The following is a 21,526-nucleotide window of genomic DNA, read 5'->3' on the forward strand; positions in this document are numbered from 1 at the left end:
TTTCTTTTTTTCCAAAGCAAACTCAAGAGTCCAAGCACAGATATGAGAATATACCACAGTCCTGTGGGATCAAACCAGCATTTTGTGTCTGACAAGGCTGAAGGTGGATCTGTCTGCAAGAGACCAGGCATAAAACAGAAAGCTCCTTCTCTGGAATATTTCCCAATCTAAGATTTTCTGGGCCAGAGTAAGGTCTTTGTCTTTTAACTTCCGCTAATGTTAACATGAGAATTTGGCCAATTAAAAAATTAAATAAAACTTAAGCACCACAGTACAAATTGTTAGTAAGTAACGCCAAAGAGCTACGGATTGAATTCCTTTGGGGCCTCTGTTTGCAGGATCTCGAGCTATCATAGCAGAAATTATCACCCACCTGAGCCACCCTGAGCCTCACAGGACACACCCTCAGCAATACCAGGCACCTCTGTCACCTTCACAAGGCCTGGGTAGGAGGGCTCAGGTCACCTTCTGCCCACATTCCACCCACAGAGCGCAACCTTTTGCCTTGTTCCTGGTATTCTGTTTGCTGCTCCTGCACAAGAGCCGATGGCAGAGTTAAAGATGGAAACTTTAGGAGGAACTGCTACAGCTTGCTGGGACAGGGGACAGCCAAGGGCCTCCAATGCCCCTATGGTTCACTTCAGTGGGAAGTGGACACTCTTCCTCCCACAATATCATGGCAGAAATGGACAGCTGAAGTAAGGAAAAAGTTCCTGTTAACTCTCACCTGAAAGTTACATGGATTCTTTATTCCCAGGCTATTTAAGCCTTTCCCTTTTCCCACCTGATGTTTCCCTCATTTAAAGATGACTTTACGTCCAGTGAAATATCTTCCTGTTGCTTGCAGTTCTTTGTTGTGGAAAGTGTAAGTGGGAGGAAAGTTTCACAACAGGTTTCATCCTCTGAAACCTGAATCTCTGCAAACCATCTTACTTGTTTTACTGGAAATAACAATTTTAGCCCTGAGAGAAACTGTGAACTTTGCTTGGTAAAGTTGGTTTTCTCATCTACTTCAGCTGTAACTGGAGTTTGATTTTTGTATTTTAAATGGTATCTAGTCACTGCCACATGGTGTCAGGACATGTATGGTCTGGAAGAGCTTTCTGATAGAGGCTTTCCTGCATCAAGGATCGTATAGCTGCAACTTTCCTCCCTAGCTTAAATACAATTTTGTATGTGGAGTGAATTTTGGAAAGGAAATTGTAACTTTGAAACACCGTTAGTGAGATTGGACAGGATGCTTTTGGGCCACATGTTACAAACAGGAAGGGCTGAGGCTGCTGGATGAGTGGCTGTCCTTAGTCCTCTCCTCAGCACTTTCAGAATCCACAAATGTATTATGAGACAGGCACTCATGTCCTTTGCTAAACCTCACTAACTAGAGATGGGGAGAAATGAAGAAAGTTGGTTTGCAAAGAATTAGACTTCTGCCCAAGGAGACTCACAGCTGTAAGGAGAATTAAACACATTATAGACGTGGGTAGTGACAGATGAGAATAAAGTAATTTCCAAGAGCTCAAATTATCATGGAATCCTAGAATGATTTGAGTTGGAAGAGACCTTTAAGATCATTCAGTTCCAAGTCCCCTTCCACTAGACCAGGTTGCTCAAAGCCCCATCCAACCTGGCCTTGAACACTTCTAGAGGCTGGGCATCCACAGCTTCCCTGGGTAATCTGTTTCAGTGCTTTACCACTCTCACAGTAAAGAATTTTTTCCTGCTCTAAAGCCACCCTCTTTTCAGTGTACTTCCCTGTTTTATCACTACATGCCCCTGTAAAATGTCCCTCTCTAGCTTTCTTGTCACCCCCTCCTTGAGGTATCTAAGGGCTGTTCTAAGGTCTCCCTGAAACTTTCTCTTCTCCAGGCTGAAGAACTCCCTCAGCCTGTCTTCACAGGAGAGGTGCTCCAGTCCTCTGAGCATTTTCTTGGCCTCCTCTGTATTTGCTCCAACAGGTCCATGTCCTTCCAGTGCTGGGGATCCCAGAGCTGAATGCAGCACTCCAGGTGAGCTCTCACCAGAGAGAATAGAGGGGCAGAATCACCTCCCTTGACCAGCTGCCCACACTGCTTTTGCTGCAGCCCAGAATATGGTTGAATTTAGGGGCTGGAAACATATGTTGCCAGCTCACATGAAGCTTCTTATCAACCAACATCCCCAGTCATAGAATCACAGATTCACAGAATCTGCTGAGCTGGAAGAGAACCATCAGGATCAAGTCCAACTCCTGGCCTTGCACAGGACACCCCAAGAGTCACACCATGCTCCCGAGAGCATTGTCCAAACCCTTCTTGAACTTTGTCAGGCTTGGTGCTGTGACCACTTCCCTGGGGAGCCTGTTCCAGTACCCAAAAAAAACCCCAAGTTGTTCTCCTCAGTGCTGCTCTCAATCCATTCATCTCTCAACTTGTGTTTGGGCTTGGGATTGCCATGACCCCTGCACAGGATTTTGCACTCGGCCCTTCTGAACTTCATGAAGTTTGCATGGATCCACCTCCCAAGCCTGTCCAGGTCCCTCTGGACAGCATAGTTAGCTCTTTGACTTGCACATTATGTAAAAAAATTGTGTCTTGTATAAAAAGGGGCATGGGCAGATGGGACAGCCCCTAAGAAGAAAGTAAGGTGCAAGAGGGGCAGTGAGGGAAGTAAAGGGACACGTTATGCAACTTTCAATTAAATTCAACTCTCAATTAAATTCTTAATTGAGAAAAGTGTTTCAAATCTGCAGAAAACAGAGTGTTGCTCCCCTTGTTCCCTAGACAGAAAGGCACAGTTCTACAATCTCCTTTTATTGTCTTGCTGATAAGGAGGCATTTCACATTTCTAACACTGAAAAAAAAATGTCCTTTAGAAAGTCGGTGCCATGGCCTTTTCCAGCTGGAACATTACAACCACAGCCTGGCTGGTCAGCTGAGTTTTTGCCCTGTAACACAATGTATCAGAGGTGGCTGCCCAAGGTGCTCCAGCTAGAAAGGGACAAAGCCTGCTGCAGGAGCAGCCAGCTTCAGCTCCTGCTTCCACCCTTGTCCACATGGGCAGCAGTGAAAATATGGTGCAAACTTCCCAGCTCTTGTGGTGATCTGGCTTGGTGTGCACTGGGATAACTCATGGAGTACCTGACTTTGTGTTCCCTTCCTGCAAACACTGACTACTAGCCAAAGCTTAGTCCTCTTCAGCAGATTTTACAAGGCCCCTATTGTGACCCCTATTGTTAGACTCCTCCTTTAAACAGCTTTAAAGTGAGCAAATTTTCCTTCTTTGATTCCCAAAGGATATTTCTATGTGGCACAGGGCTGATCCCGGTACCTCCCAGTTTCCAAGCAAGGCTCAGGATTACCTCTTCCTGGGAAAGCCCACCTCCTGGCCTGGCAATCCTGGTGGCCTGAAATGACCCACCCAAGCCACTGGTAACAAACTGAACATAAGTTTGTTTTTGCATTACTCAAGCTTGGTTCTGGTTAGTCTCAAGATCTGAAAGTGGAGCTATCAAAAATCGCTGAATCAGAGGAAATGGATCTCTGACAACAATAATATTTATGAATTCTTATGAAAAATTGCTGAAGATGTTGTAAAAAAAAAAAAAGTAGAAAAGAACACCACCTTCAGAAGTATGATTGTGCCTTGTTGCTCAAAGGAAACATGCATGCTGTTTTTGTCAGCTAACAAAATACTTTCTAACAAGGCATTCTGACAAAGCTGAAAGTATCTTACACCAGTGTGAGTCATTTTGGCTCCAAGTGCACTTCTTAGAAAAAGGAATCTCAAGAAAAAAATCTAAATAAGCACTGGTATGAAAGACAGTCTTTAAGTGACAGGCCTGGAAAGGCTATGCATGTTTGTACTCAATACAGAACAATTGCTGCTATCTTTCAACCCACACAATTGCTTCATGTTTTTTTCCTTTTTTTTTTTTAATACCAAGAAAGAAAAAAAAAAAAGTCACCTAGTTTCTTCCCTAACTTTTGGACACTGATAAAGTTCATTACTTCAGAGGTCTGTGATTACTTTTTGTGTGTAGCTGTGTGACCTCTGCTGGCAGATTCTTATCATGACTGCAGCAATTCACACACATATGTGTGGATACACTGGCATTCCAGTAAATCCTGCCCTACATACACAAAGAGACACAATACACAAGACTATATAATCCCTGCTCTGGAAAATAGACTCCCACGCTGGACAGGTGTGAAAAAAAAAAAAAAAAAAATTGTATAACCCATCTTTCTCCACTCACAGATATTTTACAGGGCAGTTTTTAGAATACCTTTGATAAACAGATATGACCATCTCACGATGGGGCCACTGGTGTTTACTCAGCATAATGGTCTAAATGTTCATTATTGCTTGGAAAGCCCCTACACTTCATCCTGTTAGAAGCAGGGAGGTTACACTGAGGAAAGGATTAGTCTCCACTTGCATTCCTTTCTTGTACTCCTTCTCATACCATCTGCTAACAGGCATTGTGGCAGAGAGGATACCAGCTAAATGGACCTTTATTCTGACTCAGCACGGCTGCAGACAGTCTGTCCGCTATGATACAGTGGCACAGTATAATTTGATACTTTAAAAAACTGGCCATTCACCTGCCAGACCACAATGCAACTTGCACTTAACAGTCTCGCTCTTTGTGATATCCAAGGTCATTTCTATTATTACAGCACAGTGCACGGAAATACCACAAATACCAAGAGAGCCTTATCTATTTATCATAGGTGAAACTGGCACGCTTTGCAGCACGACGGCTCCACGGCGGATCACAGGCATTCTGAGTTCACTTAAGTTTATAGTCAGGGACTGAGTTGGGAGCTCAGTGGATTCCATGCAAGCCTGTATCTCTGATGGCACTGCTGCAGCCACTCCTCAAGCGTCCAGCTTCCACTCTGACTCTGCTCCTTGACAGAAGGCTGAAAACACAAACATGACAGAAAAAAGACCCTGACAGAATTAGCGGTGAGAGCCAACAGCAAAGGGTAGGCACGGTTCTTCCCTCCCTACCTGGCTTTACACACCTGCTCACACCTAAAACGCAGGTACTAATACCTTGCCTTACCATGGCGGAAAAGGGAGATTCTACCCCAATCCTCCACCAATGCTGGTGCCAAATGCTGCTACCAAACCCAAAGCTCTTGAGACTCCAGAGCCCACCTGGCAGGGTCTTTTTGAGGGGAGCAGGGCAGGGTCCAGCACAGCCAGGCATCCATCATCCCGTATAAGGGTTCTCCCCATGGCAGTAGCAGAAGCAGCAGGTGGAGCCCAGAACCTGGAGGCCTGAAGCCCTGAAGCCTCGAAGCGGTGAACCTCGAAGCCCCGCAGCCCTGGGCCTTGAATCCCCGAGGCCGTGACTCCCTGAATTCCTGGATCCCAGGGCCTCCCTCAGGTGCGACGCGCGGGCAGGGCGCCCCCTGGCGGCTCTGGGCTCGCCCCTCCCCGCCCCCGGGGCGCCCCCGGGCCCCCCCCGCCCCCCGCCGCCGCCGCCCCCCGCTCTTGAAGTTTGCAGGCGATTTCCTTTCCAGCCCCGGCCTTATCTCGGCCCGCACGTTGCCGCGCGGTGACTAATAGGAGAATAACATTGTCTCGGGATAAAATAGCGCCGGGGCTGTTTACCCGCTCCATGGGGGTTCGCTATAAAAGGGCGCCGGGGACCGCCGCGCCAGCCAGACGCGCCGGGGCGCACCGAGCCGCGCCACGCAGGACACCCGCCACGGCGCTCCGTCCCCACGCCGGGAGACACTTTCTCCGCTTCTCCCTCGCCTTTTATTAATTTTTACCCTGTTTCCCCTCGCTTCTCCCATCCGTCCTCCGCCGCCCGCTATGGATTATTGCCACATGATCGTCTCGCTGCTGTTCGTGCTGTGCCCGGGGCTGCTGCCGGCAGGTAGGTGCCGGTCCGCTGCCGCTCGCCTCCGGCCGGGGCCGGCCCCGCGGGGGTCGCAGCCGGGCTCCGGGGAGGGCTGCCCGAGGGATGCGGCGGGAGGGGACGCGCGGGTGCCTTGCCTTGCCTGGCCTTGCCTTGCCTTGTCTTGCCTTGGGTGCTGAGTTCTGCCGCTCCCTCCCGCAGCCCCCGGAGCCGAGGTGGACGCCGCGCCGCCCCCCGCCGCCGCCGCGCACCGCCGCGCCCGGCGCTGCTCCTGCTCCTCGCTGATGGACGAGGAGTGCGTCTACTTCTGCCACCTCGATATCATCTGGATCAACACCCCCGAGTGAGTGGAGCGGAGGGGTTTCGGCAGTTCCCCGGAGCCGGGTTCCCCTTTGGTTAGGAAGAAAGGGAGGGGAGGTGTGAAGGTGAAAATTAAGAACCACAACCCCCCTGCAGAGATGGGAAGGGGAAGAAGGAACAGTTGTTTGCACAGTTTCTCCTACTGCTTTACCTTCCTGCTCCTGCTTTTCTGACACATTTAGCAGCAAGACTGTTCACCAGAAGAAAGCAAGCAGGATTTGGCCACCTAGATCGGGCAGATAGCTCCTAATAGCCCTAACACACCTGCCTTCCTAAAATCTGGGCAGCAGTATTTCCCTTTGGGTGCTGCTCAGCAAAGGCTGCGGGATACTTTTCACTATGAATCAGAAGCAGACAAAATGCCAAAGGCATGATTTTGCCAGCCTGAATTTGAGCGGTTTTCTTTCTGACAACTTAAGGAGGTTGGAAGGAATACTTTGACACCGGGTGGCTCTAGCTGCCTTTTGCTGCTCTCTGCTCCAAATTAATGTGTGGCACGTGTTAGTAGGATTACACACAGTATCCATTTCTACACCCTTCTCACCAAAAAGTAGTGAGACAGAGGATCACCTAAGGCTGCAAACACTGATTCTGGTGATTTCTTCTGCCGCTGGGTTTTCTCTGAGAGAGGATCAGTTCTTCACTTTTACTGCTTCTTTCAGTGTTGGCAGTAGCCAAAGTTCAAAGAGATGAGGTTTTATTGCTTTCTATTGCACAGGGAGGCACAGCAGCCTTGTGAAATCACAATTAAAAGGTCATTATCCTTGTCAGTAGCCAAGCTAATGAGTATGTTGTAGGATCATCAGAAGCATTTGCATAGAAGCTGTGACTAATGTGGCATTCCCAATCCCACAACCTTTACTCGTGTAATCAATGCCATTGATAAGATTGCCCAAAATACCCCATAGTGTTTTGAAGCCACATAATTATTTGAATGACTTTCATGTTGTCTCTTTGATCATAGGAAGACTGTTCCATATGGTCTCGGAGGCCCTTCTCGACCCAGAAGATCACTGAAGGACATGGTACCAGAGATGCTTGCTGAACCAAGCAGCAGATGCCGATGTGCCAACCAGAAGGACAAGAAATGTCTGAACTTCTGCCAGGCAGGCAAAGATTTCTGGTGCGTCTCTTGTTGCTACTCTTTAAAAGGCAATGCATGTGAAAGGGATGGATTGTGGTGCACTTACTCATTTTGGCACTTGCTGAGCGAATACTCTCCCCAAAGCCTTGCCTCCTACATGTGTGCTCACACTGCTATGATACATACTATGGCTTGGCCCAGAAAGATTGCTTATTACATGCCTTGAGAAGTGGTTGATGAGATGCCTCACCTTGTAGACTGCAGACTTGGCTTTTTTTTTTTTTTTTTTTTTTTAACAGCAGCACCTTTTCCCTTTAAACAGGGCTCAGTCCACAGAGGAGAAAACCTCACGGCACCGCATCAAAGCCGGCAATTGCATTGGACCCAAATGCATGAACCGACAGCTTGTTGACAGCAGGAAAATGAAGCGGTGAGTTTCTTCTCATCCTGTTGTAGTTCCCCGGATCAGCAATAGAGAGCACAGTTCACCTGCCTTCGGGTCATCCTGGGCTTAGCTGGTGGTTTCAGCTTGAGAGTTATGGAGGAATCAGTGAGGATATTTTGCGGGCTTTTCTTCATGCTCTGGGTTTTTAGCTTGTGAGGACACGCGTGCTGAGCTCAGCCCACTGTCTGTCCTCCGCTCGCATTCAGTGCTCAGCCACATTCCCAAGGAAAAGTAGGGAATACACAGGTTTGCCTCTACTGAAGACCCTTTAGTGCTACTTTCACAAGCAGAACAGGACTTTACGGGAGCAGGCAGCCTGATGATGTTGAATGAGACTTAGGCCCTGGAAGTCTTAAATAATTTTTTCAAAATGGGGCTTGCTTGCTTACTTGAAAAAATGCACTCATTCATTGGAAGTAGGATTAGGCTTACCTGAAAGAAACAACACAGATGAAACAAAAAAAAAACACTGGAGACCTCCTGACTGGCTACTTAAGGAAGTCTAAGGTGTCTTTATTTGAGTGACTATTTTAATTTAATGTTTGCATCGAAATTATGAATTATGAAACATTTCAAGTATCTTAAGTTACCTTGATTCTGAGAGAGGCATAGCAAACAGCAGTTTATTAGGGTCCTATAGCAGAAATCTAGAATGAGGTTTATTTAAGCAAAAACTAGGTTTTTTTCACACTGGATACGCATCTTCATTATCACAATGCTAAATGTACATTTCTTGTTTTCGCAGGCTGGAAGCCATTGGTAACAGTATCAAAGCTTCCTTCAGTGTCGCAAAGCTGAAGGCTGAGCTCCAGAAAGGGCGAAAGCTCAAACATAACAGGGCAAACAAAAGGCAAAGCGTCCGGGAAAGCCTGAAAGCATCCTAGTGGGAAGACCACCTGAATCTTTCTCCACACTGCTTGCTGACAAAGCATCACAAAAACTCTGTCTTGACTCCAACATTCCATGATGGCGAAGGGCCTCTCTGTCCGAGTGTTTGCACAGCGGAGCAAAATGCTAAGGAAGTCCTGTATTTGGAGATATAAAGACAAAGGATTTTATCATTTTGGAATTCAGGTGGATGGGTAGAAGGGCTGAAGGGAAATCTGCAGTAACATACATGAAAAGCCATCTGTCTGAAGAAACATTTAAATACTGCTCCTGGAATGTTACCCATCGATTGAGCAGCTTTCGGGGTCTACATCAAAAGCATCTTGCAAGGAAGACCTCACAGATGTGCTTAGCAAGGACAGAAAGCAAGATCTGAGTGTACAAACTTCAAAGAACTCTACCTTTTGATTAAAATGCAAAAATGAAAGCCACAGTGCTACTTTAATCAGGACTTATTGCATATATACATGTCTACCTCGCATACTGTTTGTTGCACTCCTACTAGAGTATTTTTACACCTTGTTATTGCCTTTACTAATCAGCTGCAACCCTTTGCCTTTTTTCAGAAGTCTAGTTTACTTGTACAACCAGAGTTATCTGAATGTGGGTTAGGCACTCTGATAGTTTGCATAGTCAAAGTCCTTTGGCTTTGGATACCAAAGGACCCTTCAACATAAAATAAAAGTTAGAGGACACTACTAAGTTTCCCCATAACAAGGATATTTGGACAACTGAAGTTCTAATAATAGAGGTTGTTGTGTCTTACATGCTACCAAAAATGCATTGAAGTGGGGATGTACCAGAGGCTGCTGCAAGATTTATTCAGGGCTTTGTTTGGTGGAAATGCATTGAGACAAAGGGTTGTTTTGAATTAAGTCAAAAGGCTAATATTGGGTGAATGTTTATAGCAGTGAATTTGTTCACATTGTTGAATTTGCAGACAAGTTGAATCTTACGTGCTTATTTTTGTGTCTTGTATTTATATTCACACAAGTTCTTCATTATATTTACCATGTTGAATACACATTGAAGTAGGCCATATTGGTCTATGCATGTTTTATGTATTTCTGTATGAAATTGGGAAATGCTTTATGCCTATCAAGGTAAATATCTTCAGAAATAAATATTTTTAATTACTGTATTGGCTTGTTTTTCCTTAGTCTGTGGCTCTGTGATCATGGAGGTAGATTTCCCCATGTACAAATCTGACCCATGTGAAGTGTGAGCACACGATTGTCTTTCTGTCAGGTAAGCCAGATCACGGCAATCAGAGTTTGTGCCGGATGTGAGGCAGCGGATGACGCTTGTTCTAGCTGCAAGGCTGCTCATCAATTCTTCATGGCAAACTCTAAATTGGGCAAATGTATTTATCCTGGAGCAGTCTTCTCACGTGTCTGATGTAGATGTACTATAGCATTTAAATATGGGTGTTAAGCATTTGTGTATAGATGAACACACTGGAATACTTGTGGGCTGTATTGAACTAGGTAATGTTACTTATAACCAGGCTCTACAAAAGATTTCAGCCCATTCCGTGCAAGGTAAAGATGAAGACCTCAATGGAGCCTCAATGGGGCCCAAGCCCAGGAAAGACCTAGATCAATAGGTAATTTTTTTACGTTTCCAAAATATTGGCTTTAAATGGTTATACATAGATACTTAAAGCAAATAAATTGATTTAATCATCTCTGATCCTATAAAGGGAAAAAAATCCCCACAAGAGTTAATCCAAGGATAAAACTGAGTGGTTTGTTTTTGTTTTTTTTAAAGCTGAACTTAGCAAAGAAATAAAATTCAAGGAGTGTGATCCAAACACTGAAGTAGTGACCACTAAAAATTTCTGAAATTGTTCTGGATTTCTCGTAAATATTCATAATATTGACAGTGAGGTCCATATCATATTTCTTTCACACTGCTCTGCTGTGTTTTGGAGCAGTAATTCAGTGGGGAAATGACACTGCTGGTCTGACAGGAGTGCCTGGTCCAGGCAGTCAGAGCCTCTGTGCCTCTGCAGGGCAGGATGCAGCCCCCAGAGCCATCCTTTGATCTCTGCATCATCACCAGCACTGACTGCTTGGGATGCGCCTGGATCAGTGACCTCTGTCAGGCATGAAGAGACCTCACTAATGCTCCCTGGTTTTCCATTTCTTGCCCTAGCAGTGGTTGCCTTTGACAGGGAAAATAAACAAACAAGTGGTTGAGATGCTGCCTCTCACTCAAAAAAAGTGACAGGCAAGCAGGTGGTGTGGGATGTCCCTGATAGTGAAGGGGCTGTGCATCAGCATCCCCACCCCAGTTGCTCCTGTTTTCTCTCCCAAGAAAGAGTGTGAGGAGAGGATCAATTCTGCGAGTGGAGGTGCATTGCAGCAGTGTCTGTGCTGTTATTAAGGCTGGTTATTTGGATTTTGTAGGTGGCTGGCCTAAATGATGCTGTGGGTGGGCTTTAGTAGCCCAAATTCCTGGCTATCTGCTTAAGAGATTCTTGAGAGACCATCCTAAAAATAAACCTGTTCCTTCTAAGGTTTACTCTGTTCATGCCTGGAGTCAAAAGCTGGCTTCCATTCTCCTTTACTTGCCAGTAAACTGCATCTGCTCACACTGCAGCTTTGTGTAGTGATGGGCACTCACTGGCCTTTTGGAGGGCCTTGGGTTCTGTGTGGTGCCCCGGGTCACGCAAAGAGCCTGAGCCTCAATGCAAAGAGCATGAGGGGAGTAAGATGCCCTGATGGGAGGGGCTTGTAGGCTTTGGGAAGAGTGGCAGGAGCTGTTTCACGCTGCCCAGCTGGCTTCAGGGGCCCGCTGGCATGTAGCAAGGGTGGAAGGGGATGCACTGCTGCTTCTGCATGCTGCTCTCCCCCTTCCCCCTTTTGCCTTGTGGTGTTGGAGCATAAACTGCAGCTTACCCTGGTTTGCATTAATGAGCTAGACTGAAAAAGCAGAGTTCAGCAGTCTGTTTGTCTCATTGAATAAGCAAAAGGGAACATGAAGCATTTTATCTTAACTGGCTCACATACAAGTACCAGGGTCTGTCCCAGAGGTTTGCTCCTTCTCAAAGCTCTGTGGGAGAGAGAGATTCAGTAACTCAGGCTAGAGCCCCTGATGAGAAAAGAGAGGCATAATATGTACTGGGATTTATGGCACCAAACACAGAGCAGTGTAAAAGTACATTCTTAGTTATTATAAACGACCTGAGTGAAAAAATATTCTACCTGAAGCCAAAGGAAACATTGTGCTGACTGCAGAGGCAAGGCTTCAGAGTCAAAGCTCTTGGTCTTCTAACTAGAGCTAATCTCACTGCTCTGAAAAAGGGAACCTTTCATGACCATGGTCTATCTCCTTTTTAAGTGAGAGGTTCTTCTAATTCAGGATGAAATTTGAGAAGCATAGAGGGAAGTATATAGGGAAGCGGGACATCACTTTCTAGTGTGGCCCAAAATACACCTGACATATGACTGAAATTCCATCTCACACCAAGAGCAAGGAAAATCTCTGTTCCTGAGCTGTTGTCAAAGTGTATCTCCCTCCTCTGATTTTTCCTGGGTTCAGTATGGCCATTTCTGGAACTGGAAAAAGTTTCACAGGAAAAGACAACTGTTCTCCAAAATTAGGCTTGCTGTGCTTATTTTTATTCAATGCTGACTGTAATTCTTTCTTTCTCAACTGGTTTATTTTCATTTTCTCTGGATAAAGGCTGTTTTGACTATAGATCAAACAAGGTATACAATAAAACAAAGCTTTGACGTGTGAGTCAGGCTTCAAGTCAGGAAAATACTACAATGCTACTGAAATTCTTTCCATCTTATCTACATAATTCTGACCTAATTTTTCCAGAAATGGCAACCCTAATCTGTATCACATTATCATGAACTGCCCCCAAATAATTCCTGCAGGATGTCCTAATGTTGCCTATAGAAGTTACCAAATACCAGCCTCTTTGTTCATGTTTCCTTACATTAGGCTAAATTTAGCCACCACAACACATTTCTGTATTTACAAACACAGAATGAGCTGGATAAACCACTGTTTGAATGCTATCTGGTGTTTACTCTTTTCACACTCAACTGTTTGCCTCTGTGTATATAAAACCGTATCAATTTTTACTTGGCCTGCATCGAGGCACTATTATTAGGCTCCTTGGGTAGAAATCCAGCTTCTATCCCCAGCCAATATCTTTATTTAATGTACTGTTCTTCCTTCGTGACCTAGGAAACAAAAGGACCGACTTTTTGATTAATTAGAGGAGAATGCTTGGAAGCTGTGGTGCTAAGTGTAAGTATGCAGAGAGACAGAAAGCTGCAGATAAAGTACAAAGATAGTGGCGAGATCGTTTTTCCTGAGGTAAACATCGTGCGAACGACATTTCAGAACCATAGGCAGAATGAGTGTTCATGTCTTTCTTTATTTTATATCTCTGATCAAATCTGAGCAAGGTGAAAGATGGTAGGGAAGCCTATTTTGCTCAATATGGTTAAACAATCAGTTGGTATGTCTTGGTGCCTGGGACAAGCTCCTCTGCTCTGATCAGGTCAAGGAGACCTGAATTCTGCCTGAAGTCCACTGGGCTGGCCAGCCAGCCAACAATTCCCTCAACTTTAGAGGCATAATTTCTGCCAGTGCAAATGACCCAGAAAGGCTTCCTTCTTTCTGGTATTGCCATGCAGGGTACAGACAGACACAGGTCTGCTGATACTAGCACAGGTCTTTAGTGGCTCTTCATTTCCTTGGTCTGCATTTGGAGGAGTTTTGTTATTGTTTGGTTGTGTTTTTTTTCCTCCTTGCAAGCATTTGATACTAATAAATTAGATAAATATCACTTCGGTAAAAGATAGGGCAGTTTGCCTCTGGCTCAAAAAAGCTGCATTCAGAAAGGGATGAGCCCCATGGAGTTTGTGGTTTCATTGACCTCTCCAGCTATTTTGGGGGCTACAGAAATTATTTGAGTTCATCAACTGTAGTTCAAGCCCACACTGTTGTTGTTGTTGTGTTTTTCCCTCCAAGGAAATAAAGTAAAAAAAACAAACTTAAAACAAACTTTTTTCCTAGCTAAAGGAAAAATGTATGTTTGTGCCAGTCACCAGAAACAAATCCAACTTCTAATCTGGCAAGAAGAAATCAGTGCTGTATTTTGGTCATATAGGTTTAATTTACATTTTTTCTCTGCTTTCTCCATCTCTTTTCACAAACACAATCCAACCAAGGACTTGATGAAGTGTCCATCATGATAAAAAAAGAAAAAAAGGAGTGCTCTAAGGACTTTTTGTGCAAAGGTAGCCATGTGTATTGAACATTTTGATGGGCAAGAGCTTCTCCTCATCTTCTTATCCTCCTTTCAATCCTATTGTTGAAAGAGATTGTTTGCCTTTTGTTTCTTATTTTAATTTTCTCTTATTTCTTACAGGAGTATAAAGCAATAATATTCACAAACTAGATAAGAAACTAAAGGGGACAGAAGAGCTGGACAAAAAGTGCATGCTTTATTCTTATCAGAAATGTGCAGGCTTTTAAGTTGCATATTTTCCTGTGTGAGGATTTCCCTTGAGTAGCATAACAGAACGAGAACCATGACATTATAAGCTAGAGAGGTGTCTTGAGAGTGCCCTGTGGGTTTTTTCTCTTATGATTGTACCTCTCATGTCACCTCAAAGGAGATTCTCTTTCCTTGCACATGGGCTGCCCAGCACATCCATCAGGCAGTTGACTTAATTACGCAGCAAGGCAAATAGGAATGAAAGAACCCATGCTGCTGAGAAGAGGGGTCATTGTTGGGTTGATCAGAGCCAGCCATGCTCAATGCTGCTGCCAGCCTGCCTTTTAGGGTACAGGAGACAGGGTGGCTGCAATCCACACCAGCAGCCCTGATCAGTCCTCTGGAAATGTAAACCTCCTGTCCCCCATGGATGCAGGGTCACCATGGGGGCTGCTTTCCATGCCAGCTGCTCTTTCCATAGGTACCATCTCAAAATGACCCCATAGGCCTTATCAGTACCTTACAGCATATTTTTCTGAGAAAGCATCTCAGCTGGGAGTTCTCTCCAGTCATTCCAGCTTCCCTACGGATGGACTAAATTGGCATTATTCAGGAGAGTTTGGAGGAACACCACTGATTTCACCAGCTGAAAGGTTTTATTGGATCAGTCATGTAGCAATAGCCTACAGCTATAATCAACAGACACCTCAGCAGACGTCCATGTTTCTTCCATGTTTTCATAAGAAGAGTATTTTCTTAGTTTTCCCAGAAATTTTAATCCACTATCTTTCTAAAATCTTATGGCTTTTCCTGAGGACTTGGCCTGCTGCTTTTCCTTCTGGGTCTTTGCTAACCATTATGTCATTCTCTGTACACATCCAGCTGGACACTTTGCAGCTATGTGCTTTCCAGTGGCTTCCAAATGTGAATTAAAGCTGCTAATTTAATTTTACTTCCCCTTAGTCTGCTTCATCATGAGCACAAGGACGTCTTTCACCTGGCTGAAAAGCAAATTGTTCATGACTGCCGTCCTTTTCCCTGAATTGGCAATAGATTATTTATTGCTGGTTCTGGTGTTGACCCTTTAGGCAAGTCAGAAAGTTGGCTAGATATTACTATACAGTAAAAATTTATTCTTTGAACTAACCACTTTCTGCTGAGTAATTACTTTTCTCCAAAGATTTTTCTATAAATGTCTATACATGCACAGGGTTCAACTTTCCAAGCAAACTACAGTCTTTCCTTTATTTTTGTTTACACACAAGCATTCCTGTACTGTCCAAAGCATTCTGTCCCTGTGACCAAACACAACTTTTGTGAGCTGTTTCCGTACAAAGCTCTGAGAGTAGTTGTTTTTTCAGCCTGTGTTCCATGAACATCTGAAGAACCATGAAATGTGATTAAGGGATGCAAGTTCATATGTGCTTTAAAGCAACCTGCATATGTGAAATTCCTAGAACAGTTTGTACTTCCACTGGAAATTCTTTGATGACCCACACTATAAATTAACTAAACTGGTGGTTATACATGGAAAGTAGACAGAAAAAGCAAAGTTGCAAAATGAAACTTCAGCATAGGAAAGTACAGGATTGAGTTCCATCATATAGCAAATAAGGTACTGTTCTTAAAAAAATGTGATTGTATAAATAGATTATCAGGTGATCATTGTATAAATACATTATCAAGTACATCAGAGGAAATTCAAGGCATTTTACCAACCTGACATGTAGGCACGGAAATATGTGTACATTCAATGTAGAGCATTGCAATTAAGCTATTTTCAATGTTGTACCACACATTTTGGATCTACTCCCCACTGTCAGAAAAGTCCAGAGTCGAGAGGCTCTCTGCCTTGATATCTGTCTTTTTTTATTCCCACTTAAACTAGGAGAGTTCTGGTCAGTATAGCCAAATTCTGTAGGTGCCCTTGCAAAGGATGCTCTGCCAAGTGTGCAGCTGCTCTTAGCACCCAGACTAGGCACTACTACACAGAATGGTTGCTTTTGCTCAGGCTTCTCATCCGTTCAAATCAGCTCTTGCTGTTAACATGGATTTTATTTTTTTATTTACCATGAGGTCTACAAGGAGAGAGTATATTTGCCCTCAGTTTTCCCTCTCTGGGTGTACAGCACAGCTGGGAACCTCTGAACAGTTTATGGGCTAATTAAAAACAGACCACAGGTTTTGGTTTTTTGGGGTTTTTTTGGTTGTGTTTTTTTTTCTTTTTTCCTTCTTTTTGCTGCATTCCAATTAATTTAGCTGCTCAGCAGGGATTTGACAGGGACATTGTTAAGAAGACAAAGAACCTGTGGCTGGGGTGACATTAGTGTGCTAAGAGATGCCTCCCTTTCAGCTGACAGCCTAACCAGGATCAGGTATCAGAAAGACTGATGGAACACTGGAGGACATGAAATATTTAGCAAATGAGTGACCTGCACATCCTACCTGGCCCTGGCTACAGCCACAACTTTGCAAGGGAGCTGATGCAGAACTAGCCTTCTCTCTCCACCTGACAAGCTCAAACAACTGATAAATTACCAGAACTAATTGTTGCCTGACAGGCCTTTGATCCCTGGAAGAGTCAATTTATAAGTGATGAGCTCTTTTTACATGCCACTGCTGATGAAGCTGTTGAAATAGCTATAAAATCAATAATCCCTGCTGTCTGGCTATCCTTTAGTTTTCTTCCATTTATTCAGGAGACAGCTCAAAGTGTCTGCAAATGCTCATTTCCGTCTCTTCCCAGCACTCTGCCCAGAGAACATCAGGCATTGCTGCAGAAATGAGGTTTGGGGAGACGGAAAGCATCTGAGAAGCAGGTCAGTCTAGATGAACACTAGGAAGCAGGACAGTCCCCAGATCTTACTCTCAGCCCCTTGGGATGGTCTCTCCAGGAAGAGAAAATTGTTTAAAACTAGGGCAGAAAGGCCAGGTGGGAAACTTATGGATGATAACCAGCCTGGTAGGAAATGGTGGCATCTTAAAGGCAGCAGTGGAATAGAAATCACACGGCTCCAAGTGTCCAGCCTCTATAGGAGCCCAGCTGATCTGTTTCTGAGTATATTTTCTGCCTCTGCCAGAGACAGAGCTGTCCACTGCCAGTACACATGTTCTTCACCTGCTGCCATCTGGTTACAGCACAGCAGAGAGCTGGGGTACAAAATTCTGCTATGGCCACAGTTGCATGTGGCCAAAAGTGGTCAGAGTCCACCATACTCGGCCATGATTTTACTTTATGATTGTGTTCAGTGCAAGGCTGGGTCTGCTGATCTGAAGGAACAAGTCAATATTTATCCAAACATATATTACCCTATAAAGAACCTATAGGCAGGGTCTCATGTACAGAATTTGGTCCTAGACCTGTTCTGCAAGAGTCTGTTATGACCACCACATGATGGAGAAGCCTTTGAAATCTCATCCCTGGGCTATTAGAGCAGATTGCAGATGCTTTTACAGCAGATCTCTTTACAGAGCAGTCAGGATGATCCAGAGGTCATTGTTTCTCTTGCACAACCATTTGCTAACCAGAAAAATGAAACACGGCTGCCCAAATGCATGCACAAGCCTGGATCTACAGGAAGTGTTGGCTGATGCTTCATTTTCTGTTCTTTCCTGGAAGCTTGTAGACAAATATGAGGTTTTGTTATGAGGCTCAGTGTGGCTACTCCGAAGTCATCTGTTGCCTGGTCACCAGGGCTTGTCCTCACCACAGGCAGAAGAGGTGCTTCCCAAGAGTGAAATTCCCCTCTAGTGTCCTCCAGACTGAGGAAGACTTGGACTAGACCACAGCATCAGTTGTGGAAAGGAGTAACAGACATTATTAGATTTAACTAGCTGTTACTGAATGAATGAAATGTCTCATATAGTGAAATCCTGCTCTTGTCCAGGCAAATTCTACACTGTCTGACCAGCTGTGGAAGTTCTCCAGACCTTCAGCCTGTAGTAGCATGCAGGCAATTGTAGGGAGTCCCTTGTCCAGGCCACAAGGCCTCAGGGCTAGGAAACTTGGTCTGGAGAACATCTCTAATCACCATGTGCTCTAGGGAACTACATCTGGAAGAGGCAGCAAGACAGAGGTGAGAATGGTGCAAGAGTGAAGTCAGACAGGAGAGGCTCAGTCTGTGCAGCCTCCTGTGGCAAGTGCCTGTCTGACACGAAGGGTGCCGTGAAGCTCACAGCCAAGAACTGTCTTCCAAAACAGGAAGGGCCAGAGTAACGCACCAAGATGAGCAGAGCAGGGTGATCTGCTCAAAGTTCTCCACCTGGCATTAATTTAGTGGCAATTAAATAGTGAACAATTTATTCTCAGGATGCTATTTGCCGTGAAGTAACATTATGCTTCCCAGCTGAGTAAAGGGTTTAGAAACAGATATATTCGCAAATTACCATCCTCTAAGATGCAATGAGGGTGGAGCAAAGGAGGGTGAAGCAAAGGACAGGTACAGCCAGTCTAATTTTATGAGAAATGGTTAAGTGCAAAAGTCTAGGGGATCTTCTCTAAGGAAATGAGGCTGTTCCCAAGACATTATGCCATGTGTAAATGATAAAAGAGGTGGGCGTGAGCTAAGAGAACAGGTTGATGTGGAGAGGCCAGAAATAGGATGGCGGGGAAAATACGTAGGAAGTATCTACTGGCAAACCTCATGGAGTAGCATTTGAGGGATGAAATCATACTAAACAGAGGGTAATGTATTAAGTATCTAATTTGCTTAAGAGAATATGAAATTCTCACAGAAGAATAGCAGGACTATTTACCAATTGTAGACAAATAACAAACTTCTGATATGTCCCTTGAGGCAAGCAGGAAGAAGATGCTGCACTGCATGACAGCTGTATAATAAACTGAAGGTGTGGTAAAGAAAATAGCAGAAAGGAAGCTCTTGGGAGGAGAAACTCATCATCTTAAGCTGAGTTTCTAGGACAGGCTTAATTACCATGAATTAACTCTAGGTTATCCTGAGGAGGTAGTAAGTCAGAGGGAAGAAAGAAGCAGGAAGCTAGGCTGAGGAGAATTTTATCCCCATGAAATGTTGAATGAGTCTAGCTCCTGCTGTGAGGGCCTACTACCCTCACATAGCTGGGTTGGCTCAAGAGGAAGAGATTACCAGTTATGACTATCATACTGAGAAAAGAAAAAAAAATTCTTTGTGCTCTTTTCTGATTTAGTCAGTTGTTTAAAGAACTTTTCACACCCAGATGTTATTTATATCTCTTTCAGGGCAATTTTTCATTGGGAAATCTCCTCTGAAAAAAAAAAGGGGGGGGGGAAGAGTAAGCTAACTCAAGGACTAATTTCAAGAATGAAATTATTAGAAAAGAGTAATTTCAGTGTAGTTAAGAAGGATGTAGAAACAGCACTGAGGGTATTGGTTTCAATAGCTTTGGAGTACATGCCAGGATCTCACTGTAGATCAGTTCTCGCTGTACTCACTCCCAGTTTGAAGAAACCTTGGGAATGCATTCCATGTCTGACTCCCATCAGAAAGCTGGATCGTTTAGTCAGGGCTGGCGTTCCTTGACAGAGTTGGTTTAAGACTGTTTCTCAATTTGAGCTCGACTGTTGAGAAAGTCAGGAGGGGTCAGCTGAAGTTTCTTTATGTTATATCAGACATACAGAAAGGAACAGGTCCCAGCCCACATTGCTCTACCCTGAAATCCATAGGTGACATCTGTGAATAGCTATGCTGTCTTTGAGCCAGGTGGGTACTTAGTCAAACCTAATGAAGTGGCTTTCTGTGCTGAAGAGAGGGAACAAAGCTGTGAGATGGGACTTCCCTGATTTGCATCAATTTCTCATAAAAGTTTGACAGCAGAGGGTACTGTCTGATGCAAAAAAAACATATGATAATGGCAAAAAAAATGTTCTCCTTGGTTATCTAATATTCACAGCCAATCATACGTGAGATGTGTGTCTACTGTTCCTTTGGGTAAGCTGTAGTATTTTCTTTCTCTTCACTGGATCAAGATACAGGTATCTTCTAAATTGACTTTGACCTTTAACTGCGGATTAAAACAAGGGAAAGGAAAACAATCTCTCTTTTGCATTCTTATGAATAACTGCACATCGACTTTTGTTGACTTGTCTCCTAATCCAGAGACCTGTATACAGGTGCAAAGATGGAGCAAGCTTAGCTTATCTCCTCTTTGTTTAATGAGCAGTTTACCTGGTAGAGATGTTGCTCTCAAGTTCATCCGTGTTTGTGTTTCACAAGCGTTGCAATGGCACAAAAAGCTCTGCTGAGGTACTCTGCTACTCCTTGTTGGTAGTTTTTGTTGAAAAGGTTGAGGCAGCCTCTGTGGACTTGAATGAAGAGTGACAGTAAGGATGCCACTTGCTAGAAGTGACTTTACTGGTCCGGCATCAGCTTCTAACACATCCTGGGTAAGCGGTGGCACTACCACCAAAAGCAACAGAAGGTGGTTAGAGGGATAAAAGACATGGTCGGCATTTGTATCCAACCAGCCCAACTTCCTCAATGCTTAATACCATGGGAAAGAAAAGCAGACAGGGATGGTATGGAAGTTACAGATGTGATTCCAGACGTGTTACGGGAAGTCCAAGGTATTTGAGGTACATGCTGGCAGTAAATGATGGAACTAAAGCATCTGTCCCTGTTGTATTCCTCAAGCCCAACTGACATCAGCAGGACTTGGGACTGTGCAAAATAATATCACAGGTGACTTTTCATATGGCCTTCAAGAATTCATTAAACAAGGGTACGAAAGCTCTCACAGGGAGAGCTAGACAGACTCAGTCCCACCATTCATAGCTCCCAGTGAAATGCAAAATTGCTAAGAATTTATGTCACTTTTTTCCAGCTGCTGGTACCAGGCCTTGCGTTCTTGTCTGGATAATGCCAGCATTTTTTCAGTGTTGATACATGTCTGTTTCCAAGTTTATTGATTTGTCTTTCAAGAACATTACTCTGCAAACACATTCAGTTTGCCATTCAGTTCCAGATACTAACAAGTGACGGGATAGTCTGTTAAATTGAAAGGGGGATTTCAGTCTTCAGCCTTGGCCCCTAAACACTTGCAGTGACACCTTAGAGTCATATAACCAATTTAATTTTTTTTTTTTTTTCCTGGTAATATTTCAGTCAAAAAATGTGGTTTGGACTAATTCACTTGAAAAATCTGGTTTCAAGTTTTCATTCTTCCTCCATGGTTTCCCTGGGTTGCATCACAAAAGACACACTTCACTATGTAATTTTGCATTCAGACATAAATGAAAAGTAATGTGCAAAGTTGAGTGAACTGAAACACCTCTGTGTTGCATCTCCAACACGCAGCACAGTTATAGGAAGAAGAGAACTGGTGAGAAATAGACACTATCATAAAAGAAAGATTTCAGTACCACAGCCCTTAATTTGGAACAAAGTAATGCTGACATAGACATAAAAATATTTTCCATTGTGAATCAGG

At 44.1% G+C, this 21,526-nt stretch overlaps 1 protein-coding gene and 2 long non-coding RNA genes across 4 annotated transcripts; 1 reads left to right on the forward strand and 2 right to left on the reverse strand.

Moving 5' to 3' along the window:
* LOC147655725 (uncharacterized) lies at positions 1-5,819 on the reverse strand. Of its 2 annotated transcripts, none has more exons than XR_015290486.1 (2): positions 5,146-5,386; positions 1-4,904 (listed from the first exon to the last, which is right to left on the reverse strand). It is a non-coding gene; the product is annotated as an uncharacterized LOC147655725 (long non-coding RNA). The 2 variants fall into 2 exon arrangements; XR_015290483.1 differs by lacking the exon at positions 5,146-5,386 and adding an exon at positions 5,769-5,819 and having other exon boundaries at positions 3,792-4,904.
* Positions 5,518-9,775, forward strand: EDN1 (endothelin 1). Its single transcript, XM_086902246.1, has 5 exons — positions 5,518-5,875; positions 6,059-6,200; positions 7,182-7,340; positions 7,624-7,731; positions 8,492-9,775. Exons 1-5 carry the CDS (start codon positions 5,812-5,814, stop codon positions 8,628-8,630), a joined length of 612 nt encoding a protein of 203 aa, XP_086758372.1. The 5' UTR covers positions 5,518-5,811; the 3' UTR covers positions 8,631-9,775.
* Positions 8,243-20,496, reverse strand: LOC147655726 (uncharacterized). The gene is made up of 2 exons (XR_015290493.1): positions 20,266-20,496; positions 8,243-8,771 (listed from the first exon to the last, which is right to left on the reverse strand). It is a non-coding gene; the product is annotated as an uncharacterized LOC147655726 (long non-coding RNA).
* Between the last annotated feature and the right edge of the window lie 1,030 nt (positions 20,497-21,526).

Source organism: Cyanistes caeruleus, chromosome 1 (assembly GCF_971803275.1).
Source record: "Cyanistes caeruleus chromosome 1, bCyaCae1.hap1.1, whole genome shotgun sequence".
NCBI classification, from domain to species: Eukaryota; Metazoa; Chordata; class Aves; order Passeriformes; family Paridae; genus Cyanistes; species Cyanistes caeruleus.

Bases quoted from the DNA above. Each gene is read 5' to 3' on its own strand.
- EDN1 (XM_086902246.1), top strand. From the start codon at position 5,812: ATGGATTATTGCCACATGATCGTCTCGCTGCTGTTCGTGCTGTGCCCG. The intron at 5,876-6,058 runs GTAGGTGCCGGT...TCCCTCCCGCAG, and splicing joins CCCGGGGCTGCTGCCGGCAG to CCCCCGGAGCCGAGGTGGAC. The intron at 6,201-7,181 runs GTGAGTGGAGCG...CTTTGATCATAG, and splicing joins ATCTGGATCAACACCCCCGA to GAAGACTGTTCCATATGGTC.